The 16862-nt window shown below is 40.8% G+C and overlaps 1 protein-coding gene across 2 annotated transcripts; it reads left to right on the top strand.

Moving 5' to 3' along the window:
• Nucleotides 1–956: 956 nt before the first annotated feature.
• On the top strand, nt 957–11484 carry FAM111A (family with sequence similarity 111, member A). 2 transcript variants are annotated; one of them, XM_011963492.1, is made up of 5 exons: nt 957–1082; nt 1197–1231; nt 2981–3010; nt 5934–6051; nt 8187–11484. In XM_011963492.1, the coding sequence occupies exons 4-5, from the start codon at nt 5971–5973 to the stop codon at nt 9939–9941; spliced, it is 1836 nt and encodes a 611-aa protein (XP_011818882.1). In that variant the 5' UTR covers nt 957–1082; nt 1197–1231; nt 2981–3010; nt 5934–5970; the 3' UTR covers nt 9942–11484. The 2 variants fall into 2 exon arrangements, with proteins under 2 accessions (XP_011818882.1, XP_011818881.1); XM_011963491.1 differs by lacking the exons at nt 957–1082; nt 1197–1231 and adding exons at nt 1310–1480; nt 1569–1777 and having other exon boundaries at nt 5802–6051.
• Nucleotides 11485–16862: the final 5378 nt, after the last annotated feature.

Genomic DNA, 16862 nt, shown 5'->3' on the forward strand with positions numbered 1-16862 from the left:
TATATGCATACGTATACATATATATACACATATACATAATAATAGACATAGGCCTAATTATTTTGTGACAGCTGGTGTGTTTGGAGTATTTGCTATCACCCTTAAATATGATACCCTAGCTGGAAAATATTAATTTGATAATGTACCTTTAAGAAATTACATAAAATATGTAAAAGCATAACCTTATGCACATTTTTAAAGCAAGGCCTTCTGTAGGAAAAATATTACATCACGCATGAAGATGTTTTGTTTTCTATTATTATTTGAATTTATTTTAAAAGCCATTACTGCTCTGTATATTTGTATATATATATACATACACGTGTTTTGTAGTTACCAACACACCATTCAACCCTATCTGTTTATATACATCATATAGTCCTCTGTCGATTGCATAAAAGTCGTCCCCTTTGTGGCTATAGCCGCCTTCTCCAGTACACATCTACTCAGAATGCAGGTTCTTAAACAGCAGGCTGCCTTGAAAACCCTCTCCAATCTTCTTTGATCATCAGCTTTCAGATGCATATTCCTAGAGCCCATATCATCTTCTTCATCACTATCATAAACGTCTACACATATTGATGAACGTTTGGAGAATCGATTTATGACAAGGACGTTTACTCTTCCTGTATCTGCGGCTTCTTAGTGATTTTGTCCAAGTGTCCAGGCCTATCCCATCTGCTGGGGATGCCGCCCCCTGGGAAATGCCTGAATGTCCCCACTTACCCAACTAGCCTCAGCGCCTCCTGTGTGCTGCAGCAGATGGCGCGCTGCAGACCCCAGCCTGGCGCCTCCACGCCTCCTCCCCAACCATGATGTACAGGCAAGGACAGGCACATTCTTGCGCCCCGACTTCCACCTCCGCTTCCCGCGCGCGCGAGACTCAAGCTGCTACAGTGGCTCTGCCGCCAGCGTCCCAGCTCCTCCCACATCTGAGTTTTCATTTCCTGCTCCCTCTGCAGCCCCACCCAGGCCAACCTACCCGCGACTAGGACGCATTCGCTTTCGCTCACGCTTTCCAATACTCGGGACTGGGGAAACCCGGAGAATAGAAGGAGGCAAGGACCGCCGTGGGCAGCGAGGTCAGTGAGACAGGGTCCTGCTCGCGGCGTCAAGGAGGAGCGCTGTGGATGCGTAGGATGGGCGCGCTCCCTCGGCCTTGCCTCTCCAACCACTCTTTTTTTGCATGCCAGCAGGTATCCCCACCGCAGCCAATCGGCTTCCGAAGTAGGTGAGTTGCTGTCTAAAGAGAAAGACAAACTCCAATATCTTTCAGTCCATCGGCCAGACGCGCCATTCCCCAGGTGAGTTGTTTTTTGTTGTACTCGTGTAAAAGAAAAGTTCAGGGGAAGAGAACAGGCTCAGGTCTGCTTCTCACGCTGGCTCTGGGGATTAGGAAGTTCAGGAAGTTTTGTTTCAGACTGGCAGTGCTGTCTGATATAAACACAGCGTCAAGTACTGCACGCTGTAGCTACCTGAGGCCCCCGAACAGCCAGTCTCCCCGCCTTTCCAGTGGTCCATAGAAGCAAAAGAAAGGAGTGACAGAAGAGGGGAGAGGTGCGTGGGAGGTTTAGGCGGAAGAGGCACGGCTGATTTAAAAGTGAAAGAAAGTAACCAGTTGGTTCGCAGACAATCTTAAAAGGCTGGCGATTCAAACCCCTGGCCCCACCTGCTCCGTTTCCCGCCCAGCTGGAGCTCTGGAGTCTTTGCTTCCTCAAATGCGAGCGGGACCTGCACTGAGCGCTGGATTCCAGGCCCAGGGCTGGCGAGGCGCGCAGTGAGAGAGCACACAGGGCGCTGGGGTGCTCCGCGGGGCACGGGCGCGGCCGCGGCGGGCTCGAGTCCCGACTGGGAGGGAAAGGAGCTGGGTGCCTGGAAGTCAGGGACTGACAGCGTCACCCATCTGGGAAGCCGGGAGGACACAGGTTTTATTTTGGTGGTGCTGTAAGTCCCCTTGTGTGCGGGGTCGTGGGGAGGGAGCGGGGCGGCGTGGTAAGATTGGAAGAGGCTTAGAGTTGGCTCGACCCCCTGCCCTTGCCCCTGGAAAGGCAGAAAGTGGGGGTTGGGGTGGGGAGAAGCAGGAAGAGAGGGAGAGTGAAGGAGGGGAGGAGAGGTAGAGAGGCAGAGAGGGGGAAGAAGAGAGGGAAGGAAGGAGAGATTGAGAGACAGAGAAATTCCTAAGGGGAGCTGTCAGGTGGGCTGGACATGGGCCCCAGGCCGCACTGCTTTATCCCTTTGCTGTAGGAAGCCAAGCAAGTCACTTAGGTAAGTAGAACCCTGACCTCAAGTATAAAACAGGGATTGGGCCGGGCGCGGTGGCTCAAGCCTGTAATCCCAGCACTTTGGGAGGCCGAGACGGGCGAATCACGAGGTCAGGAGATCGAGACCATCCTGGCTAACACGGTGAAACCCCGTCTCTACTAAAAATACAAAAACTAGCCGGGCGAGGTGGCGGGCGCCTGTAGTCCCAGCTACTTGGAGGCTGAGGCAGGAGAATGACATGAACCCGGGAGGCGGAGCTTGCAGTGAGCTGAGATCCGGCCACTGCACTCCAGCCCGGGCGACAGAGCGAGACTCTGCCTCAAAAAAAAAAAAAAAAAAACAACAGGGATTGGTATAGGATAGCTAAGAGCACTTTATATTTTGATATAATCTGATTCATCCTGGATACTGGAAACAATGTAGGAAAGAGAGGATATTGGAGTGTTTTCTTAACCTCTTGTCCCTTTCCACTGTGATTGCTCAAGTACATGCAAAATTCATGTTTCTTTCTGCCCATTTTATTTTCTTTTTAGTCTGTGTCTATTAATCACTCCTAAAGCAGCTGGATCCTCTCTCAGACTTCATAAGATGAGACTTCATGAACAGATACAGTGAATCCCTACATTTTCTTAATAGTTGGGCAACAAGTTCTTGCATTTAAGGATGTTGCAACGTAGACCAGTTCGCAATTATATATTTTCTATTTTTGTTTTCCTAGGTTCTCTGCTGTTTAAAAAGTACCCCTGTAGTGAGTGTATTGATATTGATAACATTTACATCACCTTTTTATTGATTATTTACTGGGCAACCTATTACATACAGGCAGCGTTTTAAAGGCTTTGCATGCTCTCTCTATATATATATATATACACACACATACTATGTATAGATAGATTGCATATATATATATAGTGTGTGTGTGAGAGAGAGAGAGAGATGGCGTCTTGCTCTGTTGGTCAGGCTGGAGGGCAGTGGTATGATCTCAGCCCACTGCAACCTCTGCCTCCCAGGTACAAGCCACTCTCCTGCCTCAGCCTCCCAAGTAGCTGGGATTACAGGCACCCACCACCATGCCCAGCTAGTTTTTAATTCTTAGTAGAGACAGGTTTTCACCAGGTTGGCCAAGCTGGTCTCGAACTCCTGACCTCAAGTGATTCATTAGCCTTGGCCTCCCAAAGTGCTGGGATTACAGGCATGAGCTACCGTGCCCAGACCACAATGTATTTTTTAATCTTCATAACAAGGTTGATTCCCATCTTAGGGTGAGGAAAATGAAGGAAGAATAGTTAATTAATATGCCCAAGATCATGCAGCTAGTAAGTGGCTACCTGATATTTGAACTCAGACGGTCTTATAAGGTCTAACATTATTTTAGCACTTCCATATTCATCATCTCATTTAGAATCATTGCTTCTTTTTACAAACAAGAAATTGAGGCACAGAAAGGCTAAATGAATTTCCTTAGTCATTGATTGACAGTAAACTAGAAAGCCAGGACTCTTGCTCCATAGTGGAATGGTTACGAGAGTAAACATAGCCTTTAGATAACTTCCATTTGACAAGAAATACAGGGGCTAGAACATAAGTTAAACAATGACATGAGGAAGCAACCCAGGAGGTGAACATTCTCTAGAGACAATTTCTCTGTTCTCTTCAACAAATCAATGCTTTTTCTAGAATAAAAGAACCTTATAAGACATATAAAGGAAACTGTGTACTTCAGTTGGATCTTAGTATGAATAAATCAGTATTGTGATTATATAAGAAAAAGTACGTAATTTTTAGAGATGGGAAGTGACCATTAGCGTTTAAATGCCATGATGTTTCTCGCTGTAACATAAATTATCTAGTAAAATGAAAGGATGGTGTAAGGGTAGCCAAACCCAAGTTCAGCAACTCACACCTCAAAGCCAAACCTGAGAGATGAGAGTTGTTGGGAGGAAGAGCAGGTTCCTTCAGAGAGCCAGCAAACTGAGAAGTTGGCAGACTAGCATCCCAAAGTACCCTCTTAAGTGAGTACAAGTTTCAGGCTCTTTATGTTAAGGGCATGGGGAAGAGAAGGGATTCACAATCAAGAAGTGACCATTGACTGCAGACATCTGAGCACCGTCAGGGGTCCAAGAAGGTTGGGAATGTCTTTGTCCTGATGTTCCAGGGCTCAATGATGAGCCCAAGCATTGATTTGTTGAAGAGAACAGGTAAGTTGTCTCTATAGAATGTTGATTTCCTGGGCTGCTTCTACATGTTGTTGTTTAACTTATGTTCTAGCCCCTGTATTTCTTGTCAAATGGAAGTTATCCAAAGATTATATTTATTCTCCACGTCACAACCCTCCTATACATTTTTAACAATGTGTAGTTGTTTACATACTTTCCCTTTAATCCCAGAGTTAGTTTTTAAAACTACATGTTTTTGCATAGTATCTCACTGCTCTAAAATTAACCTCCCCTCCATGCATGAATGGGTAAAGGCCCCGTGAACAAAAATAGAGTTAGTTATGTTAGTTCTTTTACTGTTTCACTGTTACGTAAGTTGGCAAAAAAATGAACAATTATTAACTATGTGATAGGTATGTACAGGTTCATTATACCATTCTCTCATTTTTTTCTCTAACAAATTTTTCATAATAAAAAGTCTTGAAAGTATATTCTCTGAGTTTTATGACCTTGCGTAAAAGTTTAAGCTCCCTGGGTGTTCCAGCTCTTTGCCAGTAAAATGAGATGATAGTACCTATCTCATAGGGTTGTAAGAATTACATGAGGTAGTTGATGAAAAGCACTTAGAAAAGGGCATAGTACACCATATGCCTGTTCCATGCATTTATTGAATGTACCTTTAGAAATGTATCTTTTTCAAGGGCCTGACATGTCTCAGACATTGTTTTCAGATATTGAGGTACAAAGGACAGACATGGCTGCTGCCCTCAATGGTATTTATTTTTCTAGTATTATTTATTACTATTGAAGATGTCACTATTTTATTTAAAGTTTGTTCATCCTCTTCTAGGGAGACATCAGAGGAGAGATAGAAGGAAAAATACCTCTTTAAACAAAAAATCTAAAGCAGCAACTAAGGTTTCTGACTACCATACCTGGCACACTTTCCAGATTTCTTTTTAAAATCTCATTCCAAGTTTCTTTCATCAGCTCTTTCCTCACCACTTCCCTGTAATTTTATCTTCCCTTGCCGTCTTCATCTTAAATGGAGACCAGATTTTAACATCAATGTAACTAGAACACCTTTTTGAAATTTCCAACCGAAAATTATTATATTATTTATACCTGCATTTGAATTCCATCTCTGCCACGTAGCTCTGGCCTTGGGCAGCTCATCTACCTTCTCTAAGCTATACTTTCCTCATCAGCAAAGTGTAAATATACCTAATTTGCGTAGTATCTATAGGAATTTGCAACTAGAGATAATTTTCATAAAGTGTTTAGTATAATTTTCATGAAGTGCCTGACACGCAGTATTCTGGAAAAGGGAGCTTTTATTGTTGAGGTGATTATAGTTGGTGAATAAACTATCTATTTGCTAAGGTACCATCTCCAGGGAGAGCAAGGCTGGAGCTCAAGGGGAAAGATGGGACATAGGACACCAGCTAATCTTTTCCTCTGTACGATTAATGATAGCTTTGAAGATACTGCTCTAACTTGAAAATTTGAAATTAGTATTTCAGCTGAACCATCCATTCATCTTCAAGCCATCATGAGCTGTAAGAAGCAGAGGTCACAGAAGCACTCAGTCAATGAAAAATGTAATATGAAAATCGATCACTATTTTTCTCCGGTATGTCTGTAAATTCTACTTATGTAATCTAGTCATCCCTTAGTATCCATGTGAGATTTGTTCCAGGATCTCCCTTGCATACCAAAATCCATGAATGCTCAAATTATTCACATAACATGGCATAGTATTGGCATATAATGTATCATATCCTCCTGTATACTTTAAATCATCTCTGGATTATTTATCTTACCTAATAAGAGGTAAATGCTATGTAAAATGTTGATATACTATATTGCTTAGGGAATAATGACAAGAAAAAAAGTCATGCATGTTCAGTTCAGGCACACTAGTTTTTATTCCCAAAATATTTTCAATCTGCAGTTGGTTGAACCCATAGATACAGAACCCACGGATACTAAAGATTGTTTACCAATATTAGACTTACCTATCCTTGGCATTGGGTTTTATAGTTCTTCTTGCCAAGAAATTACCTTGAGTGTTGGAAATATTAAATAACTAAAATTGTCCTTACTTATTTTATCCTTTCTATTTTGGGGGTAGCATGGGGAAGGGAGTTGTAATACAAATCTTGGCTGTATCAAAGCAGTCTTTAATGAAAAACTATCGTAATATTTCTTGAATAACAACAAAAACTTCAATACAATATGTTACAGTAAACTATGTAATAAACCAAAATTAATGCAATTTCATAGCATGAAAACATATACCATTCCAAATGTGGCTGATCTATTCAATTGTAATTATAACCCACGTTTGAATACAGTTTATAAAACAATTTTTTGATATATTTGTTCTTACCATAACCTTGTTAGGAAGTCAAGAAGGATTCTGACAAATCTTTAATTTGTTTATTGGAGAAGAGGGAGCAAGTGAGTTGTTGCTTAAGACAGGGATGAAGTGAAGACTTGGAGTTAAGTTTAATGACATGTAATTGGGCCTTTTTCTACTGATTGGGCTCTGTTATCGTATCAAACCATTGTATCTTTCCCTGAGTCTAAAATGCTCCTTGAATTTATCAAGAAAAAAGTTAAAGAATGATAAACATTTGAGCGTGCAGTTTACAATTTCTCAACTTGTTTTGTTTTGTCCTGTTTCTGGAAAACTAGAATATCCAAGTATCTAAAAAGGCTGAGGCAAACTTAGTTATGTTTTTTTCTATCCTATTCCATGACAGAGCTAATTACTATATCCTATCCCTCTTCCCCTTTCAGAGGTGTCTATATCTGCCCAAGAATCACTTTAATAAATAGGAAATTTATCATAGTACTCCAACAGGGTGTATGAAAAGATGTTTCTGATAGCCTTAAGCTGAAGGGATGCTCTTTGAGAGTTCATATGTGTGCCCAAGGAAATCTGTATTACCTTAAGTCCCTTTTATTTATTTATTTTTGATCTGGAATATTAGTATAAAGAAGGAAAACAAATGTTAACATGTGCTAGTCATTGTGGTAGGCATTGTCATACAATGATGCTACACTTAATCTTTACAATATTCCTGGCGTTGTTATTCCCAGTAGCAGTAAGGGGCATTGCTGGCATATGGACCCATATCTGCTGGTACCCATGCCATGATGAATATGACTTGGGAAAAATGTGTGTTTTAGACATAAGAAACAGACACTCTAATTTTTCATTGAGTTTCTACTATTTGATTAATCCTCTTTATTTAATTCCGCTCCCCACCTTCACCCCTGTTTCTTAAGATAATGCCCTACAAAAATGACAATCATAAATGCAAAGTTTACCAAAAAGAATATATACACTAGTCCAATGGAAAAAATGATTGGATTAGGAATTGCAATTTTGATACTCACTTTATTTATTGGTTATTATGTGGCCCTAGAAAAGACGTCTACAAGAAAAACTTTCAGTGCCTTAGTTTCTCCATCAAAAGGACAAATAAGTCATATTTGTTCCTCCTTATTTTATAAAATTTGGGGATTAGTTGATGTAATAGAGAAAATAATTTGAGTTCTTTTCATGATATATGCTGGGTGAATCAAAGTATTTATTGTCACAAATAACTATATTATAACCAAATGATTAGTTAAATAATGATGATTTTGTTTAATATGTAATGCTTATAATAGCTTATAATAAATTGCATACCTGAAAAGAGAAACAAAAGATGAGGGTTGCATTCAGAGTTTTAAAGTATTTAACATTAATTTTAGGTCTCTAAAAAGCAACAGAATAATTCCAGTACTTCTCAAATGAGGATGGAGTCTAGAGGAGGCCCAAGAGATGTAACTAATACCCAGGCTCAAGAATTCCATTCACTTAAGAAAAATCCAGAAGACCAGACCATGCCCAAAAATAGGATAATACTTGTTACCTTGGATGTAAACTACAGGAAAAACCAAAATATGAAACATGAGCTCACACATAGTGAGAATGGTAGCTTATATATGGCTCTCAACACTCTCCAGGCTCTCAGAAAAGAGATAGAAACTCACCAAGGCCAAGAAATGCTTGTGCGTGGCACAGAAGGAATCAAAGGGTACATAAACCTGGGAATGCCCCTCAGTTGTTTCCCTGAAAGCTGCCATGTGGTCATTACGTTTTCCCAAAGTAAAAGTAAGCAGAAGGAAGATAACCACGTATTTGGCCGGCATGACAAAGCATCGACTGAATGTGTCAAATTTTACATTCATGCAATTGGAATTGGGAAGTACAGAAGAAGAATTGTTAAATGTGGGAAGCTTCACAAAAAGGGGTGCAAACTCTGTGTTTATGCTTTCAAAGGAGAAACCATCAAGGACGCTCTGTGCAAGGATGGCAGATTTCTTTCCTTTCTGGAGAATGATGATTGGAAACTCATTGAAAACAATGACTCCATTTTAGAAAGCACCCAGCCAGTCGATGAATTAGAAGGCAAACTCTTTCAGGTTGAGGTTGAGAAAAGAATGGTCCCCAGTGCAGCAGCTTCTCGGAATCCTGAGTCAGAGAAAAGAAACACCTGTGTGTTGAGAGAACAAATCGTGGCTCAGTACCCCAGTTTGAAAAGAGAAAGTGAAAAAATCAAGGAAAACTTCAAGAAAAAAATGAAAGTAAAAAATGGGGAAACATTATTTAAATTGCATAAACTAAACTTTGGGAAAGTAACAAAAAACTCTTCTTCGGTTAAAGTAGTGAAACTTCTTGCACATCGCAGTGACTCAGTTGGGTACTTATTCTGGGACAGTGCAACTACGGGTTGCGCCACCTGCTTTGTTTTTAAAGGATTGTTCATTTTAACGTGTCGGCATGTAATAGATTACATTGTGGGAGACGGAATAGAGCCAAGTAAGTGGGCAGCCATAATTGGTCAATGTGTAAGGGTGACATTTGGTTATGAAGAGCCAGAAGGAAAGGAAACAAACTACTTTTTCGTTGAAACTTGGTTTGAGATACATAATGAAGAGCTTGACTATGCTGTCCTGAAACTGAAGGAAAATGGACAACAAGTACCTATGGAGCTATATAATGGAATTACTCCTGTGCCACTTAGTGGGTTGATACATATTATTGGCCATCCACATGGAGAAAAAAAGCGTATTGATGCTTGTGCTGTGATCCCCCAGGGTCAGCGAGCAAAGAAATGTCAGGAACGTGTTCAGTCTAAAGAAGCAGAAAGTCCAGAGTATGTCCATATGTATACTCAAAGAAGTTTCCAGGGAATAGTTCACAACCCTGATGTGATTACCTATGACACTGAGTTTTTCTTCGGGGCTTCTGGCTCCCCTGTGTTTGATTCAAAAGGTTCATTGGTGGCCATGCATGCTGCTGGCTTTCCTTATAACTACCAAAATGAGATTCGTAGTATCATTGAGTTTGGCCCTACTATGGAATCCATCCTCACTGATATTAAGCAAAGATATAAGCCATGGTATGAAGAAGTATTTATAAGTCAGCAGGATGTAGAAATGGTAAGTAGTGAGGACTTGTGAGAATTCAGTCTGTTAGATTTAAGGGAATGGCTTATGGAGTTATTTCATAGACATTGATAATGGTTTTCTAAATTCCAAAATGGTCATCTTATCAATAATAATAATAATGACCATTTTCTATCTGCCAGGCATTTTTCTAAGCACATGAAGAAATTAGTCCTAAAAACACTCTGAGATGGACTATAACTTGCCCAGTTTTTTGTTTGTTTCTTTGTTTTGTTTTGTTTGAGACTAAGTCTCACTCTGTCGCCCAGGCTGGAGTGCAGTGGTGCAATCTCAGCTCACTGCAACTTCCACCTCCCAGGTTCAAGCAATTCTTATGCCTCAGCCTCCTGAGTAGCTGGGATTACAGGCAAACACCACCACACCCAGCTAATTTTTTTTTTTTTTTTTTTTGCATTTTTGGTAGAGACAGTTTCACCATGTTGGTCAGGCTGGTCTCGAACTCCTGACCTCGTGATCTGCCTGCCTCAGCCTTCCAAAGTGCTGGGATTACAGGTGTGAGCCCCATGCCTGGCCAACTTGCCCTATTTTAAAGTCAAGCAATGTGAAGAATAACAAGATTAAATAATAATCAGTTTCATGACACTAAAAGTCTTATAATCATTGGGTTTTTTCATCTTTCATATCTTTGCCTAAATTCATTTGCTACAGTGCAGGAACCAGAACTTGTTCATCTCATGATTCCCTACATCTAACATAAGGAAAGTAAGTGCTCAGAAAAATGTGCGGGTCAATCAGTTGCAAAAGTTGGGGCTGCAGTTAATGCTTACGTAAGAGCTAAATGCTTGATTAGAAATAATCTCAAAACCTTTTAGAATTTCCAAAATCCTCATATTGCTGAAACTGTCAGAATATATGGGTCCCAAAATTCAGATGATAGTCACTCTTCCCATATTTATAGGCTATTGAGGCAAGAGATATCTTAAACATCATATTACTTTACTTAGATTTCTACTATTTCAATTATTAATGTTATGTTTTTCTCATTGTTTTACTTCTTCATGGTATTATGAAGACTGTATAGATGATTGAACCAAGCCTGCAAATCTCCCTCATTTGGAATTCCACTGGACCCAATCTGTTTTCCTTTGCCATTGCAATGCTACTAAAGCCATACAATATCAAGCACCCTCCCTCTAGGTCCAGGGGCTATAACAGAAGGTGGGCATGTAGGATTTTAAGGGCTGGTTTCAAGGGGTGGAGTGTAGGAAAACAGCCTGTTGCGTTGCAAGAGTGATGTCATCTTGAAGTGCAGCTGGCACGATGACTGCTATTTGACTCCTGCATACCGAGATAGTCTGCAGCAATGTCTTTAAACAATGCTAATAGTGCAGATAACCCCTCATAAAGATGCTTATCTAACCTCCCCAGTGGTCAGGTGTTTCACAAGAAAGTCTGGGATATGACCAGCTACACATGTTTTGCCAAAAATGCGTGCTATGTAAAGGGTACTTTTGGGAGGGTGAGTGCCGCCATTTAGTGGCTGCTAGAAACATTGCTTCTGTTTGTAAGTTCCTATTAAATGTTTCTTTCTGAGAAACCATATTTGTCAGCCTCTTTCTTTGGCCTCTCAGCTTCTTTGGTCTTTGGGGATACGTTTGCACAGACCTGCTCACCGTGAAACACCTGGTGACTTTTAATGAAGAATGGTATTAGAAACCAAGATCTAGGCAGTAGATGTGCTCATCGCTGGTGGGATGTTGTTTCTTTTAGGCCCCCTCAGCTGACAGGGCAAAGAAATATTTGTATGTATATTTACCCATATATGTGTATGTACACATATGTATATATGCCTTGCTTATCTGTAAATTCCAACTCCAAACAGTCAGAAGCATGATGCCTGCCATCCCTCACACATTCACTTAATTGCTTAATCCAAGTATACATATATGGCAGTGTCAGAATTGTTAACCTCTACCTCAATGGGAAATAATTTTATCAACTAGAATACAGTGCCTACATGCAATTTCCTTGCTTTTAGTCTTACATATTCCATTCATTCCCAAAGTTATTTCAGTCACTCTCTTGTTTCTCACCTCCTTCAGTGATGTTTTATATGCTTGTAATACAGTTATACATACATATAATAGTTAGATTTTCTTGTCATAGTTTGAATTCTTTCCTTTGACCCCCTGACCTCCTAAATGATATTTTAATGTGTATACATTGATTCACTCTGTGCTGTAAAGTTCTATGGGTTTTATCATACAGAATAGTTACATTACCCTAGAAATCTGTGCTTCACCTATGTATCCCTCATATCCCTCCCCTCTCCCCTGAACCCCAGCCAAGAAAAAAAAAAAGATCACTGATCTTTTTACTATATGGTTTTGCATCTTCTAGAATGCTATATAATCAGATTCTGTTTATATATTTAGTACATTTTCCACATTTTTCTTTTTTGTTGTTGTTGGTGGTGATTTTTCTGCTTAAATGGGCCCCATGCATAAAACTGAGGTTCTGTAGAGCGTTCCCTAGCAACAGATGGCTCCAATATGCCTTATAAAGAAAATGTATGTATTAGATAAGCTTTTCAGACATGAGTTATAGCATTTTTGGCTGTGAGTTCAATGTTAAGGAATCAACAATATATATTAAATAAGATGTCTTTTTAACAGAAACACACATAAAGCAAGTTTAATGTACTGACTGATGAAAATGTTGTGACCAGAAGATAATAGAAATTTAACACTGTGTTACTCCTAAAGGCAATGCTTCAGTATTTGCTAATTCAGTATTTGCGGCATCTTTATAGACCATAACTACCACAATAATGAGAATTGACTGTATCATTTCAAATATGGTTTCAAGCCTAGTGTCTCTCTAATCATCACAGAGACTTAAACTTATGTGACTTTACTGTTTATTAAATAATTTCTGACATATTATCTCAATACCCATTAGAGCAGATATTATTATACCTGTTTCCTGTGTGAGAAAGAAGTATAACTAAATTTTTGCCCAAATTGGTGGTACCTTGGAAAAGACTGGGACTTAATCTTGAAATGTAGCTTATTGTTCTTTCTCCTAACAGCTGGTTCATCAGATCCAGACACTACTATGGCCATTCCTGCATCTAAAGTACACCCACCTTGGATCACTTAAGAAGTATTATAAGCATTTCAGAATGTAGCAAATACCTTTTTCTGATTTTCTCTTTTCCTAGCTCTACAGACCAGGTAGCTAGAAAATTCAGCTTAAGACTGTATTTATCACCACTCACTCATCCAATTCCCAGTTACAGAGCTAACCCACTATCACATTCTACTCCAGATCTCTCTTTGAAATGGTATAGTGGACTGAACAAGGGTGTAGTGAGTTTAACTGTGCCTGCCCCTAAGGGCAGGCACTATCCTCACCCTATATACCTGTAAATGTGACCTTATTTAGACAAAAATGCTTTGCAGATGTAATTAAATCAAGATTCAAGAGATGAGATCATCCTACACTTACTGGGTGAGCCCTAAATCCAGTAACTAGCATCCTGATAAGTAAAGAAGAAACACAGAGGAGAGACCCAGAAAGAAAGGCCACGTGAAGATGGAGACAGAGATTGGAGAGATACGTCTACAAGCCAGGGGTTGCCAGGGATTGCCAGAGGCCACCAAATGCTAGGAGAGAGGCATGGAACAGCTTCTCAAAACCTCCAGAAGGAACCAACCCTGATAATATCTTAGTTTCAGACTTCTGGTCTCCAGAACTGTGCTGTAAGAGAGTAGATTTCTATAGTTTTAAGCCACCAAGTTTGAGGTAATTTGTTATGAATTTGGTGGCTTAAAACAATTTATTCTCTCACAGTCATGAGAGGACAGAAATGTATAATCTGAAGTCAAGGGCTGTGCTTTCTCCAGAAGGTGCAGCTGGGGAAAGGGTGAGGGAATTAAGGGTCTCCCATTGACCCACCTGTTAATGAGTCTGTGTGGCCAGAGGTAGAATTGAAATAAGACACCCAAATGATTCTTTGGTTGTTACTCATGTGACTCAGTCTCCTCTGGGCAGGAACAGGAAGGGATGCTCTCAGGACAATGAAGCAGCAAGCCCCACAGCCCAGCAGAAAAGCAATGTAGTTGTGACTACTGAGTGAAGAATCCCTGAAGTTGAAATACATGGTGTCAGCAATAAGGACCTTGCTATTTGGTATATAGCTTCAGGTGAACAAAAACATTTGAAATGTATTTGATTGAATCCAAACTAGTCGTTCAAAACTAAAAATGGATGTAGCTGATTTCCTTTCCCTTTGCCCCCCTTTAACCCGTTCATTCCCTTCCCCCTCAACCTCAGCTGCTTTTAGAGACAGATAATTAGAATGCCACTGAGATCTCTGTCCCCAAATGGGACAGAGGCCATGCACACCTGTGTGCATATACTGGGGAACTTCAGGGAGGGAAAGGCTCAAGCTTATGTCTCTGTTGGATTCAGGTACCCAAGTTACCATCCTACCCTGTCCTGTAAGAGAACAAGATGTTGGGCACAGGAATGGACAAAGGCACCAAGGACTAAAGATTGGAGCTGAGGCAGTGTGCAAAGGGGTAGAAAGGGATCTCTGGGCCTGGGTGTTCACCAAATACCGAGAGATGCATGCAAAAGAACTGACACTTGTGCTTAGATTCTGACCCTGGAGCAAGGAGCTAAAGGAGGGAAAAGGCTAGCAACTAAGTTTTCTTCCCCCTCTCTCTCTCTACTGTCTTCCATTTGCCACCCTAGCTGTCCTTTCCCTGTCACCCTGAACCTCCCTGGGCTCCTAGACAGGCACAATTGTTGGAGCCTGATTTTCATTATGCTTCTAAATAGGGGGAAAAGCAAATGAATTCAACTGATGGAGTTTAGGTATGATTTGCTGTGGGAGAAAGAAAGCTAAAGTAATATGGATGGAGCTCCTTGGGCGGATTCAAGATACTGTTGTTGTGGAATGATGTTGCGTACTTTCACTTCCTCATCTCGTGTCAGAGAATCACCCTGTTTACTGCTTCCTGTGGGACATGTAGATCATCCTCTCAGTTTGTTTTCCTGTCCCCTCTCAGTAGTCTAGCAACAACAATATAGACTCTTCAAAAGAATGGGAAATCCCAGCTTTGCTTCAATACAGAAGCGCTCACAGGCCATTTTCTAGGACAATATTGCCACCTACTGGAGGCAGCCACAAATACACACCAATAAAGGCAGCCACCAATTAACCGGCTGCCAAACCCTTGAAATCCACTGCCTGACTCAGGGAGGCCTCTTCCATCTGGCTTCCCTTTTTGGAGATGGGTCAACTAAGACTCATTGACTAACAAAGGGAGAATCCAAAAGTCCAAAAAAGCAGTTAAATGAAAATGGTATATTCAAGAGCTCAGCTGGAGTGGTCTTGGCATCGTATTGGTTTTACTAGAAAAGAAAATGTCAGATGCCTTTCTGGCTGAAGTGTTATCTCTTACTTTGTCACCTGAATTGTGTTATTTTCCTCTGATGAGGGTTTACTGTATCCTCCTGACACAGAGTGAAATCAGATTATTAAGCTCTGTTTGATAATCAGACCTCTTAATGATCAGATTTCAGTCATGGATAAAATCAACTTGAGACTCAGTTGCAGAATGTCAAGGCTCTGTCTACCTCTGGTTGGCTTCGCTTCTAGACTGTAGCCTGGAAGGGCCCCAGCCAAGGCCTTGGGAGGTTTACTAGTGTCCTCCCACTTCCTGCCTTATCAAATTCAGAACTCCAATTTTTATCTCCTCAGCACTCTAAGTCTTTAGAGCACGCTGCTCCACTTTTCATTGGATTACTCCAATGGGCACAAGGCATGAAACTTAGTGCCATCTTTAAGGATCTAAAGGATACAGAAATGATGCTCCCTGTCATGTATGCATTTAGTTCATCAGTGGTGGAGAATGACCGTTCACTATCACAACCAATTGGTGGGCCCAATTGCAGCCACTGTGCCAGATGTGGAATCTTTGCTAGAGCAAATGCACGTTGACTCAGGTACATGGTATGTGGCCATCAATTGAATTAATACCTTCTCTTCTATCTCTATCAGAAAAAGGGATCATAAATAGTTCCACTCATATGGAACAGACAACAGTATTCATGTGTATTTTTGCCCTACGACTATATTAAATATAGTGTTCCTTTTGTTATAATATAGATAGAAAAGGTGTGGACTACTTGTACTTCCTTCATACCATCACACCTGTCTACTATATCGATGTTAACATGCTAATTAGGCCAGATGACAAGAAGTAATCAACACCTTGGAGGTGCCGGTACATGTGCATTTCAGGTGACAGGAAGTAAACCCTGTGAGGAATCAGAGGCCCTCTAAATCAGGGGCATGCTAAGACAACCCATCCACAGAAAAGGATGAATTATTGAATCTTGCATGCCCCATGGAGAAAAAGAAAGTACACTACCTGATAAACCTCTTTGGGTTCTAAAGGTAGCATATTCTATACATGGGTATACTGTTTCAGCCAATTTACAGGGGACACTATAGCCTGCCAGCCTTGGGTGGGGTCTGGATTAGGAAAGGGTCCCAGAAGATCCAAGCTATAGTGAAAACAGTAGGCTACTTGGACCATGTGCCCTGGCTGACCCGCTGGTATCAGAAGTATCAGATGTGGGAAGAGATACCACGTGGAGTTGATAGCAAGCCCAAGTGGGAAAAGTACAAGGCAAAGTTTTGGGGTTCTGGAGAAAGGCCATGTTTTTGCAGTGGATAATTACATATCTTTTCAATAACAACTCCTTTTGAATTATATACTGTTTGAATATACCTTTTGGGCCCTGGTAGGGAGCACCTAACCATGAGACATTAAGTGACTCTGCATCCAAATCTCCCCATTTTGTAATGAGTTCTATCAGATTCATCAAATCATAATGTCAAGTGTGGCCAAAAAACCAGTCTCTCATATAATGGAGTTGGAATGCCTAGCATTGAGC

The sequence above is a fragment of the Colobus angolensis genome, unplaced genomic scaffold, assembly GCF_000951035.1.
Source record: "Colobus angolensis palliatus isolate OR3802 unplaced genomic scaffold, Cang.pa_1.0 Scaffold61, whole genome shotgun sequence".
NCBI lineage: Eukaryota > Metazoa > Chordata > Mammalia > Primates > Cercopithecidae > Colobus > Colobus angolensis.

Bases quoted from the DNA above. Each gene is read 5' to 3' on its own strand.
- FAM111A (XM_011963492.1), top strand. From the start codon at position 5,971: ATGAGCTGTAAGAAGCAGAGGTCACAGAAGCACTCAGTCAATGAAAAA. The intron at 6,052-8,186 runs GTATGTCTGTAA...CATTAATTTTAG, and splicing joins TCGATCACTATTTTTCTCCG to GTCTCTAAAAAGCAACAGAA.